The sequence below is a fragment of the Neolamprologus brichardi genome, chromosome 17 (genome assembly GCF_056152115.1).
Source record: "Neolamprologus brichardi isolate AB-2024 chromosome 17, ASM5615211v1, whole genome shotgun sequence".
Lineage (NCBI taxonomy): Eukaryota > Metazoa > Chordata > Actinopteri > Cichliformes > Cichlidae > Neolamprologus > Neolamprologus brichardi.
In genome coordinates, this window is record NC_142120.1 from 14946940 (window position 1) to 14961948 (window position 15009).

A 15009-nucleotide genomic window follows, 5' to 3' on the forward strand; every position below is an offset into this window, starting at 1 on the left:
TGTAAACAGCTATAACACAAAATCAGGATAAAATATTATTTCTTGACATGAGAAAAGCCTAACTGTAAGCTTAAAGTTATAATTTTTGTACTGTGTAAGGTGACACGTGATTTTAAGCACACTATGGCCATTTTGACTGAATGCCTTTAATGATAATAAAGGTACACCTGGTTAACTGCTCATTGATTCACATATCTAATCAACCAATCACAATGCAACAACTCAGGAACAGTGCATTTAGTCATGCAAACATGGTCAAGATGGGATCCACTTGTTACACCCAAGTTAAGCAAAAGAGCATCCCTGAACGTATAACAGGTCATAAACAGGCAGATGGGATACATCAGCAGAAGACCACATCAGGTGCCTCTCCTATCAGCTGAAAACAGGGAAGCAAGGCTATTATTCCCATGAACTCACCAAAATTATACAAATGAACAAAAAGGTTTCGTGTCTGATGAGCCCAATTTCCCAATTTCCTCCACGGTCTCAATCCAATAGAGCACATTTGGGAAGTGGTGGAACAGGATATTCTCATCTTGATGTGCAGCTAAAAAATCTGCAGCAATTGTATGACACTATCCTGTCAACATAATCCAAAATCTCTTGATGAATGCCACAAAGACTAATGCAGCTCTGAAGGCAAAAAGGGGAGTCCAACCTGGTACTAGCAAGGTGTATCTAATGATCTATCACTGTATGGGGAAGAATTTAACCAACAGGTTGCTAAACCTTTTTTAACTTACTGATTAGTTAAGATTTTTTTTCATTGCTGTCTTTGTCTCGTGTTTTTCATAAATCTTTTTTTCTTAAATAAAAAACAACTAAGCAAATATGGCAGCCTTATCCAAATAGGCCATACACTGTAAAACAAGGGTTGACTGTCCTCCACCTACAGACCCATTTCATTTCACATTAAACACTTTCTGCCTCTGACATTCAAACCAAGCCTCTTAGCTTTATTTTACATTAAAAAAATTATGGCTAAAAAGAATTATTTTCTCTACACATCAAGCAATAAAATGGAAAAAAAGATCTACAGTACATTTGGTCTTATAGGTAATATATATACATATATAAATATAATATATGTAACTATCATACATATGTTTTTGTAGCTGCGCAATCACACAGTACATAGAGATAGCCAGGAGGTGTCATAGGGAAAAACCGGCAGGAATCAGTTATCTAAAATTGGGAATTTCACACCTCTGCCGGCCTGGGCTTCCTCCGTGTAAGCTCTGAGTTAGCAAGCTAGCACTGTTCCTGAAGAAGTAGGACACAAAGTCTGTGGAGGCAAAGTTGGGGGAATGGGTGGGGGAGTACAGAAGGATATGAGCTGACGAGAGGAAGTGGTGAAGAAGAGATGTGTGATACAGTAGTAGCGAAGTGGGAAGGATATTTTAGTTATTTTGGGGGAAAGAATACATAAAAAAGAAATGGGAATTGTAAAACAAAGCAGGAGGATTGGACGAGAAGACACAAAACCCAAATGCTTTATATGCAGAACTATCGGGACAAGCTTTATTAGTCACCAAGGGATCTATTCTGGGCTGCTGCACCAACACATTTGTAAAAAAAAAAGAAAAGAAAAAAGAAAACAGAACAATTATGAGCTAGTGTTCTGCAGAAATCTGTTAAAACATTGGTGTTTTGGAGAGGAGCATTACTACAGAGGAAACACCTTGACCAGCTTGCTTTATGTGTGATAAATGACCACTATAAGCTCTGCATTTGCTGCAGAGTATAGAGACAGACACATCACTGCATACTGAGAGCATGACAAGCTGGCTACTTCTAGTCCCTTGACCTTTCAGTACAGATGGTTTGCCTCTGTGTGTGTGTGCATGTGTGTAAGTGTGCTGCAGTGCGACCCCCCTGTGGCCACAGCCCAACGTTGTGGGGCTTATAAAGTCCCTTTCATGATTAATGAAAGAACAAAACTGCAGTTGGTGCACGGGCACGTGCATATGTCCACACAGAGAGCTAAGACAATGCAAGCCTGGCAAGCTGCACCAGCCAAGAATATATGTAAATGGGTAATCCTTGGAAGTGTGTTTGAGTGTGGACCCAGTGCCATTTCCTCTTGAAGAGGCAGCTCCACATATTTCTGCGTGAAGAAGTGGAGGAAGACGTACTTGGATGGTTTCGAGTAAAAGTACCCAAGTTATTCTGGAAAAAAGTAAATAATACAAAATACAAAACCCCACCAAAACACTTGGCTTGGATCCAGAAAACACACAACACAATTATTAGACCTCAGTTTCTTTTTAAAATACAATAGCTTTAGACTTGAATGAATAACATAAACACTGAAGGACAAACAAAGGATGTCTGAAAAGATTTGGGGACCCTATTTGGAAGTCTGTAGGGGATGTGGATCTAATGGAAAGTCAACTGGATTAGTGGTTTGTTGTGAACCATGCAGTTTTATATTTATTTCTTTTGTAATTTAAAGGAGAGGGCTTGTGTGAACTTGAACACAGCCATTGCTCCACTTGTCCTCTGTCTTCAGGTGAACACTTTCTTGAGGATGTGGATTTTCATGTGCTGAACGGGAGGAGTAGGTTGTTTTGTTTTTGCATTTGATTAGTTCTAGAAGTAAAACTGCCCTTTCTTAAAAGGTACGCACGTTTGTGTTTTGTTTGGGTTTTTTTTTTTTGTTGAGTAACTGGGTCCATCCCTTCTCTTCCACTTGTCCTTATCAGGGTCCTTGTGAGTGGGGCTCTAGCCTATCCCAGCTACCACAGGGCAAGTAGTGGTGTCCACCAGACAGTAACCAATTGCACTCACATTCACAGCTAAGGGCAATTTATAATCACAAATTAGCCAAAACCCCACTAACTGCATCTCTTTGGGAGGAAGCCAGAGTACCTGGAGAGAACTCACGCAAACATGGGTAGAACATGCAAACTCCACACAGAAAGCCTCGGCCAGATGGTGGGGTCTAACTCAGGGGGAGCAACGCTAACCACTGCGCTGCCCGAGTAACCGGGTCATAATATTATATTTAATGACATGCATACATATCTCTATCAATAAAACTCAAACCAAAACAGTGTAAATGGATATAAAGCATCAAGTGTGAATGTGAGTTTGAATGGTTGTATGTCCCTCTCTGCTAGCTCTGCAATAGCCTGGTGACCTATCTGTGGCATACCCTGCCTCTCGCCCTGTGACAGCTGGGATGGGCTTCAGTGTGTCTTGTGACCCTGAATCAAATAAGTGGAAGAATATGAAAGGATGGCACTGACATGCAAGAAGCAAAAACTGCAGCCGACTGGGGTCGAGCTCCTTTTACTGGCAGTATAATTCTGTATCATTCATAATGTCAGTTTTTTTAAGCTGGCATGCAATTAGCTGCGTTCCCTTTGAAATATCATTACAAGCATAAAGTTCTATACAACAAAAAACCTCAAGGGGAGCTCAGGTAAGCACTGCTGTGAAATAGATACTATACTGTGTGCTGCTTTAATGAGCTTTTATTTGACTTTGTTTAGGCTGCACTCTGAAAGAAAGGCTGACCTCATTTCTTTCACTGCATGCTGATATATAGAATAGATACTGCAAGCAGAAAGGCCACATATAATTGCTCTTCTCTGCAACAATCCGTGAGCACGATCGTGTGCAAATGCATGCCAGCCATGAGAAATGCCATTATTTTAAATTTGCAAGGATAATTTATCTACGTGACCTTCAGCTTCTAGTTTATTGAGCAGAGATCATCGTTTGGTGTCTGTGTGTGAATACGGCTATGGATTACGTACTTAACACTGCCTCAAGAGAGCTCCTGGTTAGCTACAGGTAAAGAAAAGTGATTCAGTGAAAATAGCCTCTCTCTCAGTTTGTGTGTCAGTCATGCCTGAAGCTTACCTGTAGCCATCTTTCCATCTGCTGCGGCGGGCCCATCGGGGATAACGCTTTTGACCTGGAGGAATTCATCGGGCTCATCCCCTCCAATGATAGTGAAGCCAAAACCCATGTTGCTCTTTTGGAGTGATGTGGACAAGAAACTGCCTTTCAGCTGGGTGGGGTCCCGCGTGAACAGCGGCTTCTCTACAAAAGGATAAAAACAAGCAAATTAAATAAAATGTCTTTCCCTATAGCTTTTATTGCAATCACTAAAAGGCCCTAAAAGCTGGTGCAGGGGCAGCGCTCACAGGGTGGGGGGCAAGGGCAAAGCTTATTCAATAAGATACGGGTGTAGCCAGAGGAAAACTGGAAGGGTATGACCACAGTAGCAAAACAGCAAACTCGGACAAAGGCGGTGTTGAAAGATGCAGGTGTGGTTCAAACGTTTTGCCTCCCGTGCAGGGCACCAGTGCAATCCAAGTTCCTCTTGGCACACCTAAAATACACTAAACTGACATTCTGTCCTCGCCTCCCATGCTGGGACACAGTGGGCAGAAGAGGTGCAGACAGCCACAGTGGTGCAGTTTCTTCAGTTCCATCCCAAATTTGCAAAGAAAGCAGCAAAATTCAGCAAATGCCATGCTGCCAATCAGGGATCAGTTCCAGGAGAAGATGCTCAGGGAGGTTAGGGAAGAACTGGGAGATTTCTGAAGGAGGAAGAGCTGGGAAATTTTCTGATGGAGGAGCGCCTGGAGTCGGAATGAGAGGATCTCTGCCAACAAGCTTAGTCACACTTAACCAAGTCCCTCATCTTTTTGACTCGGAAAAGAGACATGGCTAGCGTGCAACTTTGCATCCTTTGTAAGCAGTCACTGGTCCAGACTAAGCGATGCCCCTCTGTACCTGCTCCTCCCAGGTGATAGGGCAGGTGACAGGGCATGGTCACTGCACAAAAACTACCTCAAGGGAACAAGCTTGCCTGCCAGTTACCATGCTTACAGTGCGTCAAACAAGCGAAGAGTCAGCCTCCTGTGCATCTTTCTTGGCCTACTTACTGACAAAGTGCCACAGGGTGTAGGGGCTACAGACTGGCTGCTCTAGCACTACAGCGCAGGCGGATGTGTGAAGGGGCTGCTGTTTCTGCTTGTGATTGGGGCACATATTCATCCGCCGAGTCAGAACACGCCGGAGCGGGGAGACATCGGCGGAGGAGGATTTGGTATACGAAGCAGTCCTGCAGCCCAGAGCTGGCGAGCGGGAGAGGTCGCTGAGGCTATGGCAGCGCTCGGGCACCGGGCCGACCTGGACGTGGGGGGATCTGGGGAGGGTGGCACAGGGGCTGGCATCCTCCACTGGTGTCAAAGTTTGAAGGGAAAAGAAGGAGGAGAAGGAAGGAGGAGGCAGAAGTGGGTAGAGAGGAGGAAAAAGAGCCTCACTGGACTGAACAAAAGAAACAGGCTCTTCACTCAGAGTCGCGACTAACAACATTACTACAGAAACAAACCTCCACTTCTCGGATCCAGACAGTTTTTTCTAGCAGTACACATCCTACTGTAACAAACTGATAGAGAGCAGAATCAGGTAACCAGTCATTAAACAAAACAGTGAATCACCCTGAAACCCACATGTTCTCTTAGGAAGACGTCTATTTATATGGCCAATAAGTATTATTAATCTGACCAAAATGCATTCCACCCACTGTTTTAATGAGGCATAGGTGTGAACTGACTGATATATCCTACCGTCAATCACTATAAAAATAATCTTTATGAGTGAAGCCTTTGGGGAAAAAAATCAACATCCTTTATATGAATAGTATTTATTTTTGGTAACATGCATGTTTTTTCTTACTTGTTCTTCCAAACAGCTTTTTACTCGTACATGCAGCTTTCCTGATTATATGACCTTGTGTGTATCTTTATTATTATCTATATGGGAGGATAATTCACAAATTAAACTCCACATTGTTTTTAACAGGACTTAAATATATCCATCGAGACTATAAACTCATCAAAAAATGTCTTTACTGAGTTCATAAATTAAATTAAAAGTAGGGTCAATTCCTTATAGACTTTTATATATTAGACTGGTTATGCAACCAGAAGGAGTCGCCCCCTCCTGGCCATTGGAAAGAGACACCTATGCAGAGACTTGAATTTCAGATAAATTATTGTTTATATATTAGCTTTATATATTGCCTAAAAAGTCTGCTCCAGTCTCCAAGGGGTGCTCTAAGAGGGGATCTGGTTTTCACAGAGCCCTGATCTGAACATGGTGGACTTAGTCTGGGATTATATTAACAGAATCAACTTAAAAACTCAACCCCAAAGCTTTGTTTTTAAAGATTCTTTGAACAACACCTGCAAAGGACTCAAAAAATTAACATGCAAGTGGACCTAGGAGAATTAGGGCTCAAATACTGAATTTATTTTATTTCATGTTGTTTATCATTAGTTTGACAATTAGAATGAATCACATTCATTAAAGCACCTTCCAGCATTTGCATGTGTAATTGAAGGTATTAAGAGAATATTCCTGCATCTGCTTTTATAATTAAAGCTCCTGAGAGGCTTTCTGAAGCACAATAATAAACAGAAAAACATTTCTGAATGGAGTTTTTAACAGATATCTTTATAAATGTTCCTTAATTATAGTGCAATATTAATCTCTTAATACACAAGTAATTAATAAATGGATAAATATACCCTACTAATAATTTCCCATAAAGCCAAAGGCCGTTCTTACCTCTGTAGATGGTGGGAAGGGGCAGTGAGGACAGGCCCTGGCTTTGCATCTGCTGCTGCTGCTGGAGTCTCCTTTTAGCTTCCAGGACTGGGTTCTCAAACTGGGTCCTTCTATTTATATGACTGAGATGATAACACCAGAAAAAAAAAAAGAGGAGATTTTAGATCTCACACTACACCAGCACACCTATCTCAGCCCCTTCTTGGAAAAGATCAGATCTAACAAACGTAGCACTACAGCAGCCATAACTATGATGATTAATTGAATGGCCAGTTCCCAGATTATGTAACAGCCACAGAACAGTTCTGCTGAGTAAAAAAGAACAAACGATTGATTTCTTCCGTAATTCAACTCGTCTTGTAACCAGAATTATGTGAATCAGTGACTGGGAGTAACCCTGCACATGGAACAGCGATTTCCTTTAATGTCCTACGTTGATCTTAATTTAGTATGTACAGGGGGGAGATAGTCACTGACTACAAATGCTGTAATTTGCCAGTGTGAAATAATTAGTCATCATTAGATACTTCTCTCCATATTTAAGACTCCCCCCCCACACACACACACACACACACACACACGCACACACACACACACAGCAGCATTCTATCCTCTCCTTATCTTTTAATGAACATCCCAGTATCACAGTTCTAATTACAAAACAGCTTAACTTTATTTTTATATAGTTATATAATTTCAAGGTCTTGCAGCTTCTTTAATGATATTTACATGATGACAAAGGGAGACAAAAAGAGCATCTCGAGAGGGATGCGCAGTATATAAGGCAGAGTGTATTCAAGTGTCACTCTGCAGGTTTTTTAAAGCAAACTCAAGCCAAATGAATTCCCCCTTCCAGTCTAAAAATAGAGCAGCATCCCAGTGCCCCAGAGTGGAAAGCATCCAGCCAAAAAAAAAAAGGCACCCCTGAAACAGAGAGGGGACGTGCAGTTCAATACAGAGGACAGGCCACTGCAGCAGTTCCTCTGTAGCATTCAGATGCACGATCAGGGCTACAGATAAGCACATAAACTTGCAAACAAACAGTGAGCCGTCAGCAAGCAGACATTAAGAGTAACTCTTTTCTGGCTACATCGCCAGTTTGCTCCTAATAAATATGATTAATGCGACACCAGCGGGCTATGCTGAAAATCAAAAGCAAGTCATTATGTATTAAAGATGTACTGAACTTACTCGACATAGTAGCTGCCGTAAATGGGGTCATCGATTTTCTCCCAGCCGTACGGAAGCTCTGTTAAAAAACACAACAACAACAACAAAAAGAACAGAAACGATAATGAAGGACTTGTTTATTCAGTGAACTTGCATCAGCATGTTGGTGTTGCATGAAAAAATGTCCGTGGCAGATTAAGTTTACAGTGCCATTTTACTGTTTGGTAATCGTCAGTGATTTGATGGTACATTAGCATGATAACTGGAAGGATTATTTCTCATCTATATTTTGGAAATTTCATCTTTTATAAAAAAAAAAAAAACTTATGGCAATAAGACACAAGATTAAAATCTAGCTACGTTTCCTTTGCAACTTGTCACATTGATGTGCATCAAATGCAAACTTCTTTCAGAAAAAAAGTTGTAAAACTGCACCAAACACTGTTAGATCTAGTGGCTGAATTTAAATCCGTAAAATATTTATGTCCTGCATCTTCACCACGCTGTAAATATACTTTAAAAATATGGGAACATTTTCCATAAATTAACAGAATAAAACTAGAATGAGCACAAACTGTCAGGGTATTATATCTCAACATGTTAGTGAAGATTTACTCTCATTTCACCTCCAAATGTCACGAGTTAGGGACTGGCTTAAGTTCCCAATAATAAACAGTACATCACAGATATTGTAAATGTCATATCAAACAATACAACACTTGTGATAAGCATCTAAATTACATATTAATTAAAGAGCAAACTCCTGGTGTAAGCAATGCAGCCAGCACAGAACTAATAAAAAACTGCAGTTCCATGAGTGGCCACTTGAGGTTGGCACAACAATTGATTCAAACCCTGTGACTGACATTTATATGACACGTGCATATGGAAGCACAAGTATTCCCAGATGAGATGGAACTCATGGAGGAAGATTTCTGCAGCAGTGCTGGAGAAGATTACAAATGGACAAAAGCGCCATAACGGCGAGCTTAAATGATTGTGGCTGCTTGGCGACGTCATCATCAGCGTGCGAAGCGACCAATGCAGGGAGGATAAATGTGCCATAAAAGTGTAACTTTCCCAAGGGCTCAGAAGGTAGGGGAGGCCCGGTTGACACAAATATCCAACGAGCATCTCTGGATTACATGGCAGGCATATACTTGCTGCGTTCATACTGTAATATATATGTGTGATATATGTAGAAGCTGCTCCATTAGAAATGATTGTTGAATCATTAATTCTATAAACAGATTAGCTCGTCAGTCTGAGGACCTGTCGTTAATGGGCTTCTCTGTTTTCTTCCATGCTTGCAGACATTACAGTTGTCTTTCTGTTAATGTAGCCTGGGAAGCTTGACTAAATGTGTCCATTCCCCCAACCTCTAACTGCAGTTGCTGTCCATGGTGCTAATCAAACGTGGGAATGATGCTATTGATATTATTGATTGCTGCTGTATGATAGGGCAGCACAGTGGTGCGGTGGTTAGCACTGTTGCCTCGCAGCAGTCTCTCTGTATGGAGTTTGCATGTTCCCCCCAGGTCAGCAGGACTTTGCTCTACTACTCCGGTGGTACTTCCACTTCCCCTCAGAGTCCAAAGATATGCATGGGGTTAAGCTAATGGACGGTTTTAAACCGCCCGTAGGTGTGAATTTGGTTGTGAATGGTTGCTTTTTTCTATGTGTTAGCCCTGTGGCCCGTCCAGTATGAAAGCAGGCAAGGGCTCAAGAAATACCTGCCTCAGTGCCTATAACAGAGCCTGTATGCCTGTGTAAAAGACAGAAACGTGTTTAAGTCAGGTATAATGAAATACCTTTGGTCTCCATAGATAATATTCCTGTATTTCCCTTCCTGTTATTATTATGGTGTACTGGAGCTTTGTGGTAATATGTGCTAATTTACAGCCCAGTTTAAGTGAAGGAGATTCCAGCATTTTATTAGTCCATTACTTAATCTAATTAGCGGATATGTATGTCTGTGTGATGAAACTTCACAGTCTACAGATGAACCTGGATAGCCAAGCTTGCTTGATAATTAAGCACTCCATCATCTCAGGGTGGCAAATGGCTCCATCAAGACCATTAAGTCAAAGCATCAAAATGTAAGTTCACAAACCAGGTGGCGTAAGTCACTGTAGCGTTGTTCATATTTTATATACAGTCTATACATAAAACACAGACTATGAGTTAACAGCACATAAAATATATGCAAATATATTTAATGATACGTATTCTGGGATGATATTTGCAGGAAGCTAATTTCAACTGAACCTAAAATTTATCTCCATTTCTAAAAAAAAACCCCCAAATCACCTGAACTCTCAAACTGCCACAGAGGCCAAAACAACAGATGTGAGTCATGCCCACTAAACCCTCCACAGAACAACATTAGATGGATTTACCACAGAAAAACCTAATTAAATGAGAACATTATGAGTTAACGAGCAAAATTAAATTGAAACGCTACGATTTGGAGGCCCTTGTTGCAATGACAAGCGAAAACCTTCATCTAACACTTCTAAATGAAAAGTCAGTGTATAATTTGTATAACTTTTTATAACGAGAGGAAATCCATGCAATACATGTTGGGGAATATCACTCAAAGCAACAAATGTAACCTCGCAGGAAAGAAAAATCTGAAAATCCCCTTTGTGATTAATCTTCTAGAATTGATAAATGATCCATAAATGTCAAAACTAGATTTTGGCAATGCCTAAAATAGCAGTTGTAACAGCTGGCATTGACTACCTGGTCAGAGAGCTTTACTTTTTTTACACAACGTGGTGAATAACTTTTGAACAGAGTGAGTGCACAGATGTTTCTGCCAACTTGGCCTCTTTCTATACGTGAGATGTGCTGCAGAACACGCTGCAGTGATCAAAGGTGATCTTCCTTCCAGCTCTGACAGTTATCAGTCATACCGGACAGGACTTTGAAAGTTTTGCCCCGTCTCCTCTTTTCTATACCCACAGCTCACTGGCAGAACACATCTCTTAAAAAATGCCTAGAAGGAGTTCCCCCCTTTGCTTTCCAGGATATGAGCAATTAGCATTTAAAACATATTCCCACATGTAGACTGCAGAATTTTAGCATAATATTGTAATCATTCAAAACCAGCTTGGGTACTCGCTGTTAGAGGCTCGTACTGAAATAGAATCTAAGCTGAATCTAGCGTGGAGCTCGGGGACAGTGTGTTCCGGTCCTGCTCGGCTTAGATTCAGACCAGCTTTGATTAGTGACAATGCAAAGTTAATCAGGATGAGAGCAGAGATAACAGCAGAGAAAATGCTTCCTAATCAGAAAGGGAGGCAACCAGAGGGAGAACTAAAGCACCTCGGGCTCTCCTGGACTTTGCAGCTTGTTGTAGGCACGACTGCAGCTTGTGACAAAGACACATAAACAGGGATTCACCAAAGATATGATACAATCTATGGTCACTCTGTTCAGTGTGTTAAATATCACCCTTTGACCTAGTTAGCAGACTCGATTGAGTGCATACTGCTCCTCTGTTGCAGACAGCACTATTGCACCAATGCTAAGGAGTGCACGTGCCATATGCCTCTCTGTACCCATGCCCCCATCTCCTCCAAACAAACGATTAAAGTTTCATAAGATGCACTATTTTTTCCTGCACACACACACACACACACACACACACACGGTTGTGAGTGATACAGCAGTGCTGTGAGCAGGTTGACAGCCCATGGGAATATCTTCTGTGAACACAGCAACATTTCTTACAGTTAGTGTTTTTGTTTTTTTAACTAGACCTTTGCTAAGTTCTACACACCTGTATATAAAGTACATACAAATTATATTACTTACTTTACACTCATATTCAGAGGTATAACCCTTTCAGTTATTTTCCATATACACGCGCACACACACACACACACACACACACACACACACACACACACACACGCAGACAAATAAAGGAGATCAAAGGACTCAGTCATGCATCCCAGCACTCTTCTAATGAAAAGCTTTTCTATTAAAACATCCACAGAATATTTACAGAAACAAAAACAGTCCCTGGCTTCAATAACAAGAAGAAGACAAATTGATTCTCTGTTAAGGATAGTTTGATTTTATTAAAACTTGGCTCTTATTTTTATTCTTTTGACTGTCATTTCTGACAACGGTTCTCAAACACTAAAATCTGGCAACACAGCAACATAGCACTAAAGTCTGAGGGTAAAAATACACAAGTAGTAAAATAATGGAGTCACTGGAAACGAGATAGCTACAAAGCCCAGAAAATATAAATATAAAGCAAATCTCTCCTAAAGTAATATTTCATCCAAACTATGAAACTGACAAATCAAATGTTTAAACAGTTTAACCCTGTAAAGCCTGAACTACAAAATAATTGCCAGAAAATGTAATTTTTTTATTTAACCTTTTGAGAAACTTAAAAAAAAAGAAATATCATTTTATATACATTTGTATATTTTTGCTACATCTGCTACATTAATTTATTAATTTACATGAATTATTTTTTTCAGGAAAGAAAAATCCCAGTAATGACGTAAAGGTCTCAAAAAACCTCACAAAAACATAAAAAAATGAGATACACTTAGCAATAGAGGGTTAAGAAAAAAATTAGCACTATTTGAATCTGATGGCGATGTTTACTGCTGTTGAGAAAAACCACTAAAAGTTTACTGTGGAATATTTAGCGGTGAAGAAATTTCATGACTTGTTGGAATTCACTGAACTCCAGAGAGCGACCCATTCTTTCGCAAACGTTTGTAGAAACAGTCTGCGTGACTAGCTGCTTGATTTTATACACCTGTAGAAGTGATTCACCTGAATTCAATGATTTGGACGGCTGAGTGAATACTTTTGACACTATAGTGTACCACTCAGCACTGATGGTGCCTTTCTAGATGTGCAAGCTGCTAGACGTAGGGGCGGAGGCTTTTTAACTGAGCGCAGATAACGAGCTAAATGGTCCCTTTCCTCTTTAGTGTTGTCCATGTTTTCCAGAAAGAATTTTAAATTTTGATTTGTCTGACCATGGAACAATTTTCCACTTTGCCTCCATCCCCTCTAAACGAGCTTTGGCTCAGAGAAGATGGTGATGCTCTCATATGGGTTCTTCTTTGCATGGCAGAGATTTAACCTGCATTTGTGGATGGCATGGATTGTGGATGGAAATCACTGTCTTCACAGACAGTGATTTCTGGAAGTAGTCCTGAGCCCGTGTAGCAATAAAATCATGCAGAATAATGCAGTGCCACTGAGGGACAGATGAAAACAGGCATCCAACATTGATTTTCTGTCTTGCCCTTGGACACAGATTTCTCTAGAGTCTTAAATCTCAAGTCTTTTGATGAAATTATGTACTGTATATTATGAGATATTCAAACTCTTCACAATTTTCTCTTGAGGAACATTTTTCTGAATTTGTAGATACAGCTTTTTGCTGATCGGTGAACCTCTGCCTCTAAGATCCTCCTTTTGTACCCAGTCATGTTGCCAATTAATGTAATCAGCTGCAAAAGATTTCTTTAGCTTTTTCTTTTTAGAGCCAAGTAACCAACTAGTGAGGCATTCAAAATAACCAAATTTATTATTAAACTTCTACATTTTCTCAGTTTAAAAATGTGACATGTTTTCTGTGTTTTATTGTGAATAAAATATTGAGAGCTGCAAATCAATGTGTTCCGTTTTTATTTTAGATTTTGCACAACGTCCCAACTTTTTTTTGGAATTGGGGTTGTAGATTGTCTAAACTGTTGATAACAAATGTTTATATCTCTCTGATTCCCTGATTACTCATGTTTCTTGCTGATAAGACTTCCTTGCAGCAAAATCATTTTAATCCCAAATCAATTCAAGGGAACGGATTCATGCGTTTCCAATGACAGTTATTTACCTCCTCTCTTAGCGAATAAACCTTATGAAACAGTGAAAGTCAGTTTGCAGACTTAAACACTTTTCTTTACCGTTTTAATGTCTTTGCTAGCTGCTACTTGTGATTACTGGCTATAATTCAGCACTACTTACATAGTCTTCCCTTAATGTGTTCATGTGGTATTATGGCCTCAGTGCCTTACATACTTTACACAAATGCGCCCACACTGCAGTGCTGTTTTTGTTACTGTGCAGCATGATGATAAATGCTGAACTTAGGAGGATTGTCTCTTTGCTCGCTTTCTTTTGTCTGGCTCCGCCGAGTGTAGTCTATAACCTCTTTGTCAGCAGCCTGCAATGAAGCACTTACTCCTAGGGACAAGTTGGGAGACTGTGCGAATGTGTGTGTGTGTGTGTGTGTGTATGCAATATAAAACCAATGCTTCTTATCAATGGAAGGAAATGTCAAGCCAGTGTAGAATTTTCAGGTAGGAGCTCTTATTATGAAGCCCTGAAGCAAGTGGAAAAATGTTTACGACTGCTAGTCATGCCACCACATTCATCCTGCAGTCACAGGTGGAGGGCCTCTTACTACCAGCAGGAGGTATCCTGGCATCTTCCCATATTTTCTGCCACTATTATGCTCCATAATCTCTCTTTCTCTTTCCTCTTTCTCTCGCTTTCTTCCTTCCAAAAGTATCCTTTTATCTTACATTACCTTACCACATGCAGTCTCGCCAAAACTTTTTGAAGTCAGGTTTCACGCTCACAAATGTATTTTTTATTCTACTTTTTTCAATTTGGTCTTACAAAGAAGGTGGCAAACCACACAGCCCTCAAACACCGCAGGGATTCACCAGGACCTTGTTTCTCGCCCCTCCACCCCCCCCATTCTTTCATTTTTCCACCTTTTGAAAAGCAAACAAGGTGAACTGAATCATTTTCAGTGCCCTGAGCCTTTTGTAGTCACCAAAAATTAAAGTTCTGTCTTACCGGATAGTGCACTGCACAGGGCTTCATCTATCATGTCACCTTTGAATGCAGCCCACTCGAGGGCTCAGGCTCAGGCTCGATCACTGAACCTACTGGGAGAAACTTCTCTCAGCTGATTAATGTACGTTTCTACTGATCAACACTGGCACAAAGTCCACTAACTGACAGAAAGTATGAAAAACACATTTGAGAATACAAAATCAGCTCTATAATTCAATGAAATACACAATATATAAAGATCTAACAAGAAATAAATGGACCGTTGTTGCCGCAAAGGCTTAGACTTACCTACTGCAGATTGCATTCTTTGTAAGTAGCAGCCCAGCATCAATTCTCTAAACTTCAAATTTAAGCTGAAAAGTGCATGAAAGGCCACGAACAAAGAAGCTG

The 15009-nt window shown here is 40.5% G+C and overlaps 1 protein-coding gene across 9 annotated transcripts in view; it reads right to left on the reverse strand.

The window, feature by feature from the left end:
- The window catches only part of magi2a (membrane associated guanylate kinase, WW and PDZ domain containing 2a), a 250826-nt gene that overhangs the window by 46233 nt on the left and 189584 nt on the right, over nt 1-15009 (reverse strand). For 8 of the 9 annotated variants that reach the window (XM_087830424.1, XM_087830423.1, XM_087830422.1 and 5 more), the window contains exons 7-9: nt 7789-7846; nt 6598-6719; nt 3874-4056 (exon numbers count right to left, since the gene is read on the reverse strand). In XM_087830424.1, the coding sequence (XP_087686550.1) occupies nt 3874-4056; nt 6598-6719; nt 7789-7846 (363 nt within the window). Of the gene's footprint in view, nt 1-3873; nt 4057-4907; nt 5205-6597; nt 6720-7788; nt 7847-15009 lie in introns of all 9 variants that reach the window. The other variant, XM_087830428.1, reaches the window with a different exon arrangement.